Source organism: Loxodonta africana, chromosome 21 (genome assembly GCF_030014295.1).
Source record: "Loxodonta africana isolate mLoxAfr1 chromosome 21, mLoxAfr1.hap2, whole genome shotgun sequence".
In the NCBI taxonomy this organism is placed as follows: Eukaryota; Metazoa; Chordata; class Mammalia; order Proboscidea; family Elephantidae; genus Loxodonta; species Loxodonta africana.
Window position 1 is genome coordinate 28558233 of NC_087362.1, and position 17494 is coordinate 28575726.

General features: G+C 41.6%; 1 protein-coding gene across 1 annotated transcript; it reads right to left on the reverse strand.

The window, feature by feature from the left end:
- Positions 1-6338: 6338 nt before the first annotated feature.
- Positions 6339-9077, reverse strand: LOC135228400 (protein FAM90A27P-like). Its single transcript, XM_064274182.1, has 4 exons — positions 9012-9077; positions 8433-8554; positions 7788-7896; positions 6339-7130 (listed from the first exon to the last, which is right to left on the reverse strand). The coding sequence occupies exons 1-4, from the start codon at positions 9075-9077 to the stop codon at positions 6339-6341; spliced, it is 1089 nt and encodes a 362-aa protein (XP_064130252.1).
- Positions 9078-17494: the final 8417 nt, after the last annotated feature.

A 17494-nucleotide genomic window follows, 5' to 3' on the forward strand; every position in this document is an offset into this window, starting at 1 on the left:
GGTAGAGCTTGATGTGGGTACAGACAGTGCCAGGTACTAACCAACAAGGTCTTACAATCAAGGCTTCTTCCCAGACATGTAGCACTGGGTACAACAATGCTGTCATTTCTACCACTCTCAGACCCTCAAGGCCACAAGTTCACAATGCATCTAACCATACACAGTCTACTCGGATCTCACAGATAGTCACTGTGTAGTGGGGGGATGCGGACATGAGTTGAGTGCATGAAGAGAAGTGAAAGGGAAAATGAACTCAGACTGAGTTAAATAGGCAAAGACCATTCAGAAAGGACAACAGAGTAGGGTGGGAGGTCCTTGTGTGTTGTCAGGCTAAAGAGATGAGAAGATGGAGCATGAGTCAAAGACACAGAGGAGGGCACTGGCAAATAAGCTGGGATTCCTAAGTTGAGTTGGCTTGAATGTGTTTTCTGAAGTAAGTATCCAAGCTAAGGAACAGGAGCTGAAGGACCTCCTATCTTAGCTCAGGCTTTCTCTGGCCAGGATCAGAACATGGAGTCCTAGCCTTTCCTCCCGGACCCACAGGAGCCAGGATGGAGGCCCTGGATGGCTTGCAAAAGGACCTCCAAGCCACATCCTCTGCTCGCATTCTGAATCCACCCCTAGAAACCATCTCAAAAGGCATCCTCCTGGTTCCTCCTCATTTGGGACTTATTGAGACACAGCCCTCCCTGTTCTGCATTCAAATGCCACTGCCACCCACAAATTGCAATTCTTACTTCTTTTAGGTAGAAAGGGACAATGTCACAAACAAGACAGAATGACTGAAGCACTTCATAGAGAATTGCTTTCCTGCCACCGTAAAACCAGGCGGAAGGAGGTGCAGAGTTTAGCAAGGTGACAGTGGGCCCTGGGATTCAGGTTGTGATCTGAGTTTCCTTCTGCATTGCTTTGTCAGTAAGTGTGCTAAGTTCCAGAGATCTATGCAAGATTCTATGATAGAATTTGGAAAGACCAACAACTTCTTCATTGCAAATCCCTTTTTTCACCAACATCAATGGCTACTATATATGGGGACATCACCAGGTGAAGTAAAAAGGGATCAAATCGACTACATCTATGGAAAGAGATGATGGAAAAGTTTAGTACCATCAGTCAGAAGAAGGCCAGGGGCCAGCTGTGGACCACACCATCAATTGCTCAAAAGCAAGTTCAAGTTGAAATTGAAGAAAATTAGAAGAAGCCCACAAGAGCCAAAGTACAACCTTGAGTATATCCCACCTGAATTTACAGATCATTTCAAGACTAGATTTGATGCATGACCACTAATGATCGAAGACCAGACAAGTTGTAGAGGGACATTATATATAACCAAAGTAAGAGTTCATAAAATAGACAGGAAGGAAAGAAACAACCAAAATGAATGTAAGAAGAGACTCGGATACTTGCTCTTCAACATCGAGCAGCTAAAGCAAAAGGAAGAAATGATGAAGTAAAAGAACTGAACAGGAGATTTCAAAGGGCGGCTGGAGAAGACAAAAGAAACTATTATAATGACATGTGCAAAGAGCTGGAGATACAAATCCAAAAGGCAAAAACACACTCAGCATTTCTGAAGCTGAAAGAACTGAAGAAAAAATTCAAGCCTCAATTTCCAACAGTGACGAATTCTGTGGGGAAAATATTAAACGACTCTGGAAGTATCAGAAGAAGATGGAAGAAATACACAGTCATTACACCAAAAAGAATTGATCGACATTCAACCACTTCCTGAGGTAGCATATGATAAGGAGCCAATAATACTGAAGGAAGAAGTCCAAGCTGCACTGAAGGCATTGGTGAAAAACAAGGCTCCAGGAGTTGAAGGAATATCAGTTGAAATAGTTCAGCATATGGATGCTGCTGCACTCGAAGTGCTCTCTCCTCTATGGCAAGAAATTTGGAAGACAGCTACTTGGCCAACCGACTGGAAGAGATCCATATTTATGCCTACTCCCAAGAAAGGTGATCCAACAGAATGCACAAATTAATGAAAACTATCATTAATATCACATGCAAGCAAAATTTTGCTGAAGATCATTGAAAAGCAGATGCAGCAGTGTCCCAAAGGTTAATTGCAAGAAATTCAGGCCGGATTCAGAAGACGACGTGGAACCAGGGGTAACATGGCTGATGTCAGATGCATCCTGGCTGAAAGCAGACAATACCAACAGGATGGTTATCTGTGTTTTATTGACTATGTAAAGGTATTTGACTGTGGGAATCATAAAAAATTATGAAAAACATTGCGAAGAATCAAAACTGCAGAGCACTTAACTGTGCTCATGAGGAACATGTGCATACATCAACAGCCAGTTTTTCACACAGAAAAAGGGGAAACCGCATGCTATAAGTTCAGAAAAGGTGTGTGTCAGGGTTGCATCCTTTCACCTTACCTATTCAATCTCTATGCTGAGCACATAATCCAAGAAACTGGACTATATGGAGAAGAATGGGATATCAGGATTGGAGGAAGACTCATTAACACCCTGTGCTGTGCAGATGACACACCCTTGCTTGCTGAAAGTGAAGAGGAGTTGAAACACTTATTGATGAAGACTGAAGACCAAAGCCTTCTGTGTGGATTACATCTCAACATCAAGAAAACAAAAATCCTCACAACTGTACCAATAAGCCCCATCATAATAAATGGAGAAAAGATCGAAGTTGTCAAGAATTTCATTTTACAATCAAGAAATCAGTCAAGAAATCAAAAGACCCATTGCATTGGGCAAATCTGATACAAAGCACCTCTTTGAAGTGTTGAAAACAAACGATGGCACCTTGAAGACTACGGTACACCTGACCCAAACCGTGCTATTCTCAATCGCATCATATGCATGTGACAGCTGGACAATGAATAAGGAACACCAAAGAATTAATCTTTTTAAACTGTTGTGTTGGTGAAGAGTATTCAATATACCTTGGACTGTCACAAGTACAAAGAAATCTGTCTTGGAACAAGGACAACCAGAATGCTCCTTAGAAGCCAAGATGGCGGGACTGCTTCTTACGTACTATAGACATGATGTCAGGAGAGATCAGTCCCTGGAGAAGGACATCCTGCTTGGGAATGCAGAGTCAGCAGAAAAGAAGAAAACCCTCAATGAGATCAATTGACATGATGGCTACAAGGATGGGCTCAAGTAGAACAATACTTGTGAGGATGGTGCAAGACTCGGCAGTGTTTGGTTCTGTGGTACATAGGGTAGCTATGAGTTAGAACTGACTCAAGGGCACCTAACAACAACATGCAAGAGGTGGAGACCTGGTGGGGCTTCCAGATTATCTGCTTCTTTACAAACACCCTGATCCCATTCTGGGCTTGTTTCCACGTCCACCTCCCAGTAATAGCTGCCAGAGGTGAACAAAGGAGAGCCAAAGACACACACGAAGTTAAATCTCTCAGCACAATCTTCCCAATGGTGGATGAAAACTCATTGTCGAGCACAGGTTCTCAGAAATTATGAGGTTATTGTTGTCTGTGTCAACATCTAAGGTCATATCCACTTGACACTTCAGCATCCTTTCCTCCACAGAATAGGTGCCAGCTGGGGCTCCAGTTCCTTGATACTGCAAACCACCTCATGCAGCTGGAAATTCTATCTGATGTCTTTCTTCCTAGTAATCAGAGGGCAGAATGGACACAACAAAATTTCCCACAAGGCTCCATCTGCAGTGAATTGAAGCAGGAAAGCAGCAGGCATTGCCACATTTCAGGTACATGGGGTTTTCAGGATAACACCAGCATATGGGACATCTGCTTGCTTTTTCCATTGTTCAGCCATGGACACTTTCTTTCTATCAGCAGGTTCTTCTCTGGCTTCCAGTGTCTTCTACCAACAGTCAGTTCTGGAATGATGTCCACAGACTTAGAGCTTTTATAAGAGTCCCTCCTCCTACCTACTGACATCCAGACTCTCTTTAATTCAATCAAACATTGATTCTATTCTGACATCAATGATATTGTTACTCACACAATGGAGAAGTTACAACAACCTAAGTAGATAATTTTATCTTGAGAGTGATTTATTTTTAATATGAAAAAATTGGGAGAGTATCATCTAGACAGGATCCTGTATATTAAGTCTGTTCATCTGGATTCAGAATTGAAACATTTAAAATGAAATATTTGGCATCAATTGTAATCCTTAAGAATGGAGCTAGTTTGAAATACTTCTTGCTCACAAAAGTAAAACTTCAGCTTTAGATAAAGGAATTAAAAACATATCGGAAGGCTTTTTAGGAACTGAATTCATCACAGCACAGTAATTTCTGAAAGGAATTTTTCTGCAGAGTCCAAAGATCCTGTCTTAAAAGCATAGTAAAAAAAAAAAAAATCCCAAAACCTTTCCACAATACTCCAGGTCAAGCCAGTCAAGGTCCTAGTTTTTGGTTGAGTCAGCAGGTACCACCACCAGATCAACAACCCTATGTTTATTTGGAGACCTGGTGGCAGAGGGGATGAGAGCTCAGCTGCTAATGTTTAGACAGAGAGAGCTCAAACTCTGGCTAAGCAGGATTCAGCACTTGGCTGCTAACAGACATCAGAGGTCCAACCAAGTGAAAATCAGCTTCCAAAAAGATGACGGCCTTTCAAAGCCTATGGGGCAGATCTGTAGAGTCACATCTGAATCAAAATCAACACCTCAGCAAGGGGTTTGGGTTTTTTCTTTTTGTATATATGAAAGTATGGATGTATGCAAATATGCACATGCATACGTGTATAAAAAAATGTTTATTTATCTTACTATCTCAGTAAATTTTATTTATTCTGCAACCAGTTTACAATGTTCTTCCGTTTTGTGAGTTTTCTTGCTTCTTGTAGATTGAGTCTTGCCTCATCAACATAACTGCCTCAAATACTGCTTCATTAACATCGTCGATTTACACCCCACAGGGAAAACTCATCAGATGAGAAAATGGTGGACAATCACACAATACTGTGAATCGGCCTAGCCGCATTTTAAGGGGACACAGTTCAATCCATAACAAAGTCCTTTGCCCACTTTTTTAATTGGGTTCTTTGTATATTTGTGCTTTGGTTGCAAAAATTCTTCTCTGTATTTTTGAATTTGGATATGAGACCCTTATTAGATAGGGTTCCTGATAACTTTCTCCTCATGTGTACATTGTGTCTTTACTTTCTTCATATCTCCACATCTTTCTTATGCACTTTATCGCACAACTAGCACATAGATATGCTGAAGGAATGAGGTCCCGGAGAAATAAAAAAGCACTCTAGAAACAGGTGCTGCATATGGAGGGAGAAGCAAGTTATTTGCTATTCCTAAGGAAATCAAACTCCCTAAAAAGCCAGCCCCTTTTTCTTGATCAGGTTAGCAAATGTAGATAGCAACACAGTAAATTTCTATTTCTGGGCTAAGCACCCATGTAAATTCAAGTTCACCAAGTGACTCATATGTGACAAGTCAGTCCCCAAGTAGTGCTTCTCACAACTTAATCTGCACATGAATCAATTGGGAATTTTGCTATTTTGATGCAGTAGGGCTGGGTTGCACCTGAAAATGCGTATTTCAAGGAAATTCTAGGTCCAAGAATAAACTGTGTGTATGGTAGTTCTTCTTACTATCCAGTTAATCAAACAAATACATATTTATATGGACCTTTGGGGTTTAGATTACGTGCAAATAAAAACACCCACACAAAATGTCGTACCTGTGAACATTTTATTAACATTGAAGAAAATTTACAATACAACTTTACAGTAAATGTTAATAACCAAAAGAATCAATAGAATATTCCCAATGCTGGTTTCCACTTAAACATTCCCACAGACTGAAAACCTTAGCCTCAGTACACGGCACTGCTTAAATCAGACAGATCCCATTGATGGGTTCTTTAAGTCTTTCCAAAACCTACTCATTTTCACACCAAATACAATTAATTACATAGCTTCCAGTGACAGTATACTTGAATATTTACTCCCATGTTGACTTAGTTCCTATCAAAATAACTAAATTAGAAGAACTACTATAGGCCTGTTGCATAAGGTCCATATTACGTACAACTTAATATGCAAAATTAAAATAGGCAGTCTTGGCATGTCTGTCTTTTCACAATACCTGAGAGTCCACCATTGCACTCCCACCACATCTGAGGATGTGATTCAACAAATACACCCTGTTCTCTGCATCTTTCCCCTCTGTGCTCATTTAGTCACAATCCATTGATGTGAGGCTTGAGGCTGAGGGTCCCTACCATAGAGGTCTCACTCCCAGTCACTCTCCTTAAAAGGAGGCCAGAAGCCTCACTAGAATCCGGGAACTGTGTCTCTCGCAATTCTCAAGAACCTAAGGGCTCCCTACAACAGGTGTAGGCTACTCAGGAGGGAGAGAGGTGGGAGATGTTCTGAACCTGGAGCTCCACTGTCCATTTTCCATTCTTGTGAAGACAATTCTGAGTGGTTGTCCTGGAACAGAGCTAGAAAGTGGAGGTGGAAGGATAGGGCTGGTTTCGACAGTATTCAGTTGAGGTCTACTGTGTGGTGGCTGGAGGTCAGTCATCCTGGTGACTTGGGGTGTCCCGTTGGGTCCAAATTCAGTTGAATTGAAGAGAGGCTGGCCAGCTCCCACATCAGGTCTCTTTCTGCTCTGTTGCACAGTCTGGAGAGTTGTGAGTTTTGCTTTCTTCGCAGGATTCAAGCAGTTCTGTTTGGGGGTCTGGGCAGATCTTTTTCCTGGTGCCTGAATGCTGAGTGGAGAGTCCTGGCCCCTTCTACCTCTGGCAGGCTGTGGACTGGACTTTGAGATCCTATCAGGACCCTGGGCTTGTGCCTTGGGTCTGAGGACATGGCCCAGGGCAAGGGTTTTTGAGGCCGGCTGGGAAACATAATAAGCACAAGCCTCACATCTGTTGTCTGTTGTGTTCGCCATGAGGGTAGAGTCCTGGCCAAAGTGTTTGGTTACTGGCTGAGAAGAGCCAGTGATATCCACTTCTTCTTTAGTTTGTCCATGAGATGAGAAGAAGTTTGGATCGTGATCTTGGATAGGAAACCTTTCAGGGAAGATGGATTTCTGGTCAGGTTTCCTTACAGGTGGCCAGTTTCTGAGAGAAGGGTCCAGGACAGATTGCATCTTGGTAGTGTGAACAGGCATGGGCCTGCAAGGATGCTGTGGGAGAAGACACCGCAGGACATAGATTAGGATTTCCTCCGAGTCAAGTGGAAAAGAAAAATCAACCAAAATAAAGTCATGGAAGTTATCGAATTTTCTCTAACAGTGCAAGAAATACAGACAGTCTCTTTGTATATGAAGAGCTACCCAACCTCAGTTAGGCTCAGGAAAAATAAGCTGAAATATCAGCTAGATACCTTATTCCCATCACACTGAAAACTATCAACTTTTGTACTATCGTGTCTTGCTTAATGACGTGGAACAAGCCCTTTCCTACAGACTTCTATGGGGCGGACATGGCTAAAGGTCTTTTGAAGGCAGATGGATGGCTAATGCTTTTTCAAGAGATATTTGGAAATATGTAACACAACTTAAGAGATGCATATTTCCCCATGTAGGAGTCTACCTCTTGGAAGGCATCTGACTAAATCACTTATACCTATGCATGAAATGCTCCCACTAGCATGTTTTTGGTAGGCACACAAGAAATACTACAAAAACAAAGGGAAAATGACATCTGAAATGCATGCAAAAATTTGAAATTCTATTGGCCAGAACAGAATTTTAAAACCTCTTGGCACAGAAGGGACATGGGAGTGAAGAATAACTCGCTTACAGGGAAGAGAAATAGATCAGGGAACCTGGTTGACTCACCCTTAAGTAGTCACAAGATTCTGTCGATTCCTTCCAATTTTGCCGCTGCTTCCCTTCGGGTCTCTTGGGAAATTTCTGGAGTAGAGCTTTTCTGTCATACTCTCCTTGCCTGATGGGAAAAAGAAAAACGTGTTAAGAGGACACACCCCAGTTTACTCTCCCAACATAAGATAAGAATTCTGGGCTCCCAGTCCTATTGTTTTGGGATGAGGGAGGTATTGAATCACTGTGATCTTTTCCAAGGCTCCCCAGTCCCTCATCTCAGATTCATCCTACAACCCATCGAGCCCCCAGATTTTGTTCATTCTCGACCTTAAGCGAGAATCTGTTGTATTGTCCCTGCCGTGTTCAAAGCTCCAAGATTTACCCCGGCCCCTCCCCTTAGTGATTATCCGGGACTAAAATGATCTCCTGAATGTGGAAACCTGGAGCATATTCAGCCCTTGGCCATTTCTCTCCAGTTACCCTGTCCTATTTCTCTCCAGTTACCTTCATGGCAGAACACAGGACATAGAGATGAAAACACATCATCTCTTTCAATACACAAGGACTTTCCATGTTCCTCACCTTTGTCTTTGTTCATTCTCTCTTTCCAAGTTGTTAAAGGGCCAAAGAGTCTGAGGCTCCTGGAGTTTCTTTGCCTACATGTTCTCCTTCATCTTCTTTGAGCCCAAGGCTCTGGGCACTACAACCCTACTCCAGCACTTTATGGGGCACCTCTTACTTCTTGCTGTGTGCCCAAAGGCTCCCCAGTTCTTGCACTTCCTCTGTGGGTGGAGAAAGGGCTGGCTGGTGACTCAGCAGAAATAACAGGCAGATTTCAAAGCTCCATATAAGATCAGATTTTAATAGTTAGGTCTTGTTTTGAGGAGGGAACATCTGCACATGGCCCAATACGTGTAAGGAATTTCAGGAGATTATGGCCCTGCCCATGTTAGAGCAGGGAACTGGGAGGAACAACTGGGAAGTCTAAGGATGAGGATTATGAGCCAGATTTCAAGAAATTGGCAAACACTAGGCTGGAAAGGACACTAACTAGGGAGTAAGACTCCTCCTCAAACACTATAAATGGGCTAATTAGCCCGGTGAGAAGGTCGCAAACAGGACCAGCCTTAAATGAGAAAGAACAATTGAGTTAAGGACACAAAAGTTTACATCTTCAAACCATCTCTCTGGAATCCATTCAGCCCTTCTGGTTCCTGAGAGATCCAAGCCTCCACTTACCCTGGGATCTTCCTGCTCTGGTTGGGGAACATTTTGTGCCACCAGTCCTCTCCATTGCCTCCTCATGGTCTGGACTTTATGAGGTCAGTCAGGCTGACCCTATGTGTAATCAACTGCCATCTGCCTCAGCTCCTTCAAGCTTCAGGCTAGTCTTCCTCAGAAATTGACTTGGTTTCCTGAATCACGAGATAAGGAAAACATTGTATATAGACGGAGACAAAATTTCTCATACCCCTTCATCTCCCAATCGATACGAAGGTGCCCACTAAGTCAAATCTAGGTCATTTTCCTCTGCTCGCAAATTCATCTCATTCTCTACCACGATGACCTCCTCCCACAAAGTGAGCTGCCCTCAGATCAAACTCTTCCACATAGTTGGTGAATTAGAATTTGTACCGTTGAATGCCTGGTTCTGATTTTTTTACTTTAGCATAATCGACTGTACAAGGAAAAAAAAGCCCAAGTTTCCCCAGACTTACAAAAAAATAAAAGGCTAAGGAAATGGTATGTCTATTCTTTGTTAAATTTATATAAAGTCTGGGGAAAAAAATATTTTCTTCTTAAAAGCTAAAACTTCCACCTTTTACATGTTCCAGTCAAGTCGATTCCGACTGATAGCAACCCTGTATGACAGAGTAAAACTACCCTGTAGGGCTTCCAAGGAGTGGCTGGTACACTCAAACTGCCACCCTTGTGGTTAGCAGCCCAGTGCTTAACCATTGCAACACCAGGGCTTCACCTTTTACATGAGAGGAGGCATTTTCCAATGACGAATGAACACAGAAAATTATTGTCTCCCTTAGTAGATTGGGACCTTCACAGTTGATGACCTGGACTGTTTTATTTAGTGGTTTACCTTCACCATCTCACGTTATAACTCATTTCTGATAAATGCACAATGAATCTACATGAACTAAGAATGCACAACTTAATTCTTTAGTCTTTTAATTACTTTGGCAAAACCACCAGGCCTCTACAACTACTCATGCACTATCCCACACAAGGCAGGATACTGGGCTATATTTACTTTGAAACTGAAATCTTAATGTAATAATTGAATTCAGAATGATACATTTTATCAGCCTTTAAAATGCTAAACAATGCTTAAATCCATACCAAGTGCCAAAACACTGTAGATTTTCAAAAGTACTATATCTCTGAGCATTTAAAACAAGTTAAAATTAAAAAAAAAAAAAAGACTAACCTGAAGCCCAGCTGTCTGTGGCTGTGTCAACACATCCTCGATGGATGGATACTGGGATGGCTCCGTGGTACAGGTTCCAGGGCGTGAGATTCCAAAATAAGCAGTAGGATTCCTTCTCAAAGCCTCTGAATAGGCTAAACAGCCGGGAGAGGAGCTCACAAACCTGAAGAGAAGACCGGACTGGACTAAGAACAATGGACTCATAAACTTTTATGTTGTCTCAAAGTCACCTGATTTATGTGCTCTTTAATCCAATCAATCCATCACATTCAATTAATCCAATAGAACCTAATCACAGTTGATCTAATTGAATCTTTAGATTGGCTCCTTTGTAATGTAATTCATTCACTCTAATGCAATCAATCAATAATTTGATTTGCTTAATCCAATCACATTTACCTATTCTAGTTAATCTAATACCACCACAGTTATCTAATTTGGTAATTTGTTAATTTGTTGCTTAATATTTCCAGTTTAAAAAAAAAATAAATCTGGAACCTGAAGCAGTACTAGCTGAAGAAAGAATCCAATGGAAGACGGGGGGGGAAATGTGAAAAGAAGGGCCCAGACTTCCATGTGGGACCAAGTAGGTAGAGCTGAATGTCGGTGGGGACAGTCCCTGGTCGTGGCCACCAAGGTCGTAGGGTCCAGGCTTCTTCCCAGACAGATAACACTGCGCACAAGAGTACTGACAATCTGCTTCCTCAGACCTTCGACGAGACAAGTTCTCAAGGCACTTGGCCCTACACAGTCTATTCGGATCTCACAGATAGACACTGGGTTAAAGCGGGATATGGACATGAGTTGGGTGCACGATAAGGAGTCAAAGAGGAAATGGATTCAGGCTGAATTGGAAGGGCAGAATCCCTTGAGAGGGGCCAGTGCGGTAGGGTTCCAGATGCTTCTGCTTTGCCTGGCTGAAGAGCTAAGAAGATGGAGTCTGAGTTCAAGAAAATTTGAATCCACCAGCTGCTCTTTGGAAACCCTATGAGGCCGTTATCCTAAGTTTCATAGGGTCACCATGAGTTGGAATCGACTCCACCCCAAGGGCTTTGATTGTTTTCTTTAGTCTTCTTTTTTTAATCCAGAGGTAATTCCTGAGTTCCAGTCTCAGATGATCTAATCAAATCTTTAGATCCACTCCCAAAGTAATGTAAACCATTCACTCTAAGGCAATCAACCCAATCAAATTCCATTTGAGTTAATCCAATCACATTTACCTAATCTAGTTATTCTAATATAATTACAATGATCTCATCATCTAATTTGTCAATTTGTTTTTTAAGATTTCCAGTTTAATATTTGCAGTTGTAGTTTTCATAATTTAAAAAACATCTTCCAAGTCTTTAAATGCTAGCAAACAGCCATCTAAGATACATCAATGGGTCTCGACCAACCTAGAACAAAGGAGAATGAAGAACACCAAAGACACAAGGTAACTCTAAGCCCAAGACACAGAAAGGGCTGCATAAACAAGAGACTACATGAGCCTGAGACCAGAAGAACCACATGGTGCCCGGCTACAACCAATGACTGCCCTGACAGGGAACACAACAGAGAAGGCCTGATGGAGGAGGATGCCAGTGGGATGCAGACCTCAAAATCTCATAAAAACACCAGACTTAGTGGTCTGACTGAGACTAGAAGGACCCCAGAAGTCATGGTCCCCAGACCTTCTGGTAGCCCAAGACAGGAACCATTCCCAAAGCCAACTCTTCAGACAGGGATTGCACTGGACTATGGGACAGAAAATCATACAGGTGAAGAGTCAGCTTCTTAGATCAAGTAGACACATGAGACTATGTGGGCAGCTCCTGTCTGGAGGGGAGATGAGAGGGCAGAGAGTGTCAGAAGCTGGCCGATTGGACACGAAAATAGAGAGTGGAGGGAAGGAGTGTGCTGTCTCCTAAGGGGGAGAGCAACTAGAAGTATATAACAAGCTGTATATAAATGTTTTGTATGACAGACTGACTTGACTTGTAAACTTTCTCTTAAAGCACAATAAAAATTGTCTTTAAAAATCTTCCAAGCCCTGAAATCATGAAATTTTAACCTACATTTTCTAATGTATCTCTATATTTTTCCAATTCTATATATACTTAGCCCTTGATACATTTCACATATATATTTAAAAATTTTGGGAGATGGGCGTACGATTACATTTATTTTCATCCAAGATTACCAACCAAAAAAACCAAATCTGTTGCCGTCCAGTCCTTTCCGACTCATAGCGGCCCTATAGGACAGAATAGAACTGCCCTAGAGAGTTTGCAATGAGTAGCTGGTGGATTTCAACTGCTGGCATTTGGACAGCATCCGAGCTCTTAACAACTGCACCACCAGAGGTCCCATCCAACATTGTTGTTGTTGTTAGGTGCCGTCGAGTCGGTTCCGACTCATAGCGACCCTATGCACAACAGAACAAAACACTGCCCAGTCCTGAGCCATCCTTGCAATTGTTGTTAAGCTTGAGCTCATTGTTGCGGCCACTGTGTCAATCCACCTCGTTGAGGGTCTTCCACTTTTCCAACGTTACCAAAACTTAACCAAACCCTGTTACCGTCAAGTTGATTCTGAATTATAGCCACCCTATAGGACACAGTAGAACACCCCCATAGAGTTTCCAAGGATTGTCTGGAGGGTTGGAGCTGCTGATCTTTAGGGTAGCAGCCATAGCACTTAACCACTACACCACCAGAACTTCCTTTCCAACATTACGGAGTAATTATTTCCTTACTCATGTGCAAAACCAACTCTGATATTTCAGAATTTATTACACATGAAGGTCTGTTTAGGGGCAAAATACTCTAACCATTATTCTCTGGTTTTCAAATGGAAAAATACTGTATGATCTCACCTATGTGAAATAACCAAATACACGTTGCCATTGTCATTAGGCGCTATCAAGTTAGTTCCAACTCATAGCCACCCTACATACAACAGAATGGAAAAGTGCCCTATCCTGCACCATGCTCACAATTGTTGCATGCTTGAGCCCATTATGGCAGCCACTGTGTCAATCCATGTCCTTGAATGTCTTTTTCCCTGACCTTCCACATTACCAAGCATGATGTCCTTCTCCAGGGACTGGCCCCTCCTGATAATATGTCCAAACTATGGGAGACAAAGTCTCTCAATTCTTGCTCCTGGCTGTACTTCTTCCAAGAAAAAATTGTTCAAAATTCTGTCTCTTCGTGGTATATATTTGACACATTCAACACCATAATTCAAAGGCATCAATTCTCTTTCAGTCTTCGTTATTCATTGTGCAGCTTTCCCACGCATGTGAGGTGACTGAAGCACCATGGCTTGGGTCAAGTGCACTTTAGTCCTCAAAGTGATATCTTTGCTTTTTAACACTTCAAGAGGTCATTTGCAGCAGATATGTCCTATGTACTGTGTCGTTTGATTTCTTGACTGCTGTTTCCATGGACGTTGATTCTGAATCCAAGTTAAATGAAATGATTAACAGCTTCCATATTTTCTCTGTTTATCTTGATGTTGCTTAATGGTACAGTTGTGAGACTTTTTTTCTTTGCATAGATGCATTGTTTTAGGCTGATTCTCTAGAGAAGCAGAACCAGTAAAGTGTATAAATACACAGAGAGAGAGAGAGAGGGATTTATAACAAGGAAATAGCTCAGGTGGTTTTTAGAGGTTGTAAAGTCCCAAGTCCAAGAGGCAGGAAAGAGATTTCTCCTGACTCACTCAACCGCAGGAGCTCACAAATCCAAGATCGGCAAGATGGAAAGCAGGACTGCTATAGAATTCTCCTGACTCACGTAGTCTAAATCACTTAGCAGGCAGCTAATATTCTGTGTTTTTCCACCGGATACAGGTAGAAGTCTTTTTTTTTTTTTTGTGAAACATAAGGTCAGGGTGAATGGATGGGGAGCTGAAATTTTACCCCCTTCTTATACCAATACAGAACAGGATGGAATAAGTCAGGGCTAATAAAAGCACCAGGTATCACCCTCCCTGTTGTCACTGAGGAAATCCATGAAGCTGAACCTCCACACCCATCCAGCAGCAGTGAATTTCAACATGGCAGTGCAAAACAGGTGTAATAGGAATTCATGTCCACAATCTCATTTCTTCTATGTGTCACGGGTGGTTGCTGGGCATCTGAGCATCCACCCCCACTTAGCATCAACAAAGTGGAGCACAATGGAAGCAGGAAAGATGATTTTGTCTTCCTTCCCCTCCCTTGGTATCAGGGTGGCACAGTGAGATTGAAGCACCAACCCACCCTGCAACAAAGATGCAGTGTGACTCAGTCTTCTACTTCACCACTCCCTGGGGTCAGGGGAACCCAGTGGGATACTGACCTTGCACTCCCACTTGGAGGCAACAAGATGCTATGACACAGTGCTCCATTTTCACCAGCAATGCACCAGCATTCCTTGTCAGCTCAGGCTCCAAAGTATATCACAAACCTGCCCACTTTTCCCATCTCCACGGGACCCTTAATCTTCACCTTGACTCCTTCAGAAGCATCATCAGCCGTCCTCTCTATTCACCATTCTCACTCGATTCTGCCCACAGGCACTTCCTAGGATATAAATTCATTCTCGTTTGAAGACTTGAGAACAAACTCAACTTCTGCTCAGAATCCATTTTCCTCCTCTTGGAAAGAGCTCAATCAAACACATCTCTGCATGAAGAAATGCCTTCCGTTAGATAGAACCTGTGTTTATCATTTTTACAGATCTCTCCTGCATTCACGATTACAACAGCTGGATTGTTACTTATGCCATGCAAATCATCTGTAAGAATTTATCCACTTTAGTCTTTCATTATCAGACATGGTATTCTGCAATTTGTTTTTATTGCCTACACTAGAATGTAAATTATCTGAAGATAGAGACATTGTGTCATTTCTACTTAAGCAGCAGAAAAAAGTCATGGTCTGAAACATCAGAGACCCTCACCAAATACCTGTTAACTAATTGAACACTTGATGAGGAAGTTAATAACATACTTTAGATGAAATACAATATAAAAATAAACCACCAAATAAAATTTGTGGTATCCACTCACGGCACAAGATTGTGGGGAATTTTTCACACCTTGCTTGACAGCAGCATCTGTGACACTGGCTGAAGCACCTGTCTTCCAACCTACACTAGATACCTGATGCTTCTCCTACATGAATCATTTATCCCAAGGATGCCTAAACATTTCTGAGGCACAATCCCCTTTAGGATCAGATGATCTTATAGATATACACACATCGTATATGTTGCAAGCTACTTGAAGTGCTTTATGGTCCCTGGAAAATCATACCTCATCCACCTTATTCTTTAATAGCTCGCAAGGTTATGATACATACTATAGACAAGAAAGAAAAAGGAATTATTCTGAGAGGGGCTAGAACTTATTATGCAGCTCTCCCTGGCCAGAATTCATGAAAGTTTACCTTAGAAAATGGAATCTACCCTTGCAAATATTTATTTCTTCAAGATTTTCTTTTTCAGGATCATTTTATCAAGAACAAATAAGGGGAATTTGTAGAAAATGTTTGCATAATAGATATCAAAGGTGCAGTGCTTTGTGACTCAATATCTGTGAGTTGGTGTATTCACCCCCAGCAGTCCTGTGGCCTTTAGAAAATGAGACTCTCTCCCTCTTTGCGAAGATCTCCCAGGTATTCATTCTCTCAGATACCTCTGTGTTCTTGAGGGGGAAAATATTCCCTGGAAACCAAACCTGAATGTAGAAAATGACCCATTTTCTGACCCTGAATTCTGGTGATGTTTCCGCCAAGGCGCTCAAAATCCTCCAGGACTCACAAATGTGTTTCCTCTTAAAGATGAAACTTTCATTCCCTGTTAAGTTACGAGGACAGTAACAGATGACGTTTTAAGCATAAGAAACAAATGCATCATGAGTATTTAGTCACAAAACATTTATTTTTCCATGTTTCCATTCATCGTTCCAATGTATGTACACATTGGAAACTAATAAAATAGACAACATCCATCAAATTGTGTTCTAAGTCTTTCACCTACCATCTACATTTATTTTCTGATTGACCCCGATCTTTGTAATTATGTTTACATGTGCATAAAAATAGAAAGTGTTTAAGTCATCAACAATAACAACAGGAACATTAAAAGAAAAATTGCCCATTATTACTCAACACAATGTTTCCTGTTGTTTAAGATATGTACAAACGTAAATACATTTTTCAAGAACTATTAGTGTCTACACATCTGCAACTCCTGATCTGTTGAAGTGGTTTGCTTTGTTTTTGCTATTTGTTATCAAATATTATATTCCTAATTTCTAAAACCATTTTACCATTCCCTATGTTTATGGTATGTATTTGTACCAATTAGGCATTGGACAGAGATCTGATTTCTTACCTCAATTGCATGCTAAAAATTCTTTGTTGAGGATTTTCCTACTATGAGTTTTTTTTATATTGCCTCAATGCTGGTGCCAGCTGATCCTGGCCTCCAGGGTGCCAGTTCAAGGCAGGTCAGGTGTGGCAAATCCTCACTACTTCTGAACCCCCTCTCCCTGGCCGTGCCACTCAGTCACATTCCTGAACATTGCCTTTAATGTTCAGAGCTCCTAGACTGTCATATATAATCAATACACCAGTTTTTTTGGATCTTTGTGGTAAGAGGGACCACGGGAAGCATCTGATTACTCAAACATCTTGGCCCCACCTCTCTCAGTATGAGTTCTCTAAGGTAAACTCCAGGTGAAGGCTTTTTAACTTTACCTTTAGAATTAGTATTTCATCAATGGGACATCTTTAATGCTGACTTAGGGATGAGTGATCACTGTAGACGTTCATTCATGCACTCCATGGAAAGTGGTTTTTACACTTTCAGACAGATGGGAATCTTCTCATGTCCCAAACGTGTTGTTCCATGAGTAAGGAGATTTGCATGTTTATTTCATGGGATTTTCTCTGCATTATGAATTATCTGGTGCTCCCCAAGCAGCTTGCTACTCCTAGCAAAGCCTTTCCTGCCTTTTTGACTTTTTCAAGGTTTATTCCTACTCTGAGTTTTCTTGAGTATTCCAGTGCTCAAAATCCAGGTGAAGATTCATCCACAGTTATTGCAGCCCTAGAATTTATCTCCATACGAATTCTCTGGTAGATTAAAGTGGAAAATTTCTGGTAAAAGCTCACCCCATGTATCACAAAAATAGGACATCTACATCGTATGGGTTCTCTGGTCTCTATAAAGGTGAGAGCTGATGACAGATATAGTGTATCATCCCTGTGTGGGCTCTCTGTGTATATAAACTTGGCAGCTAA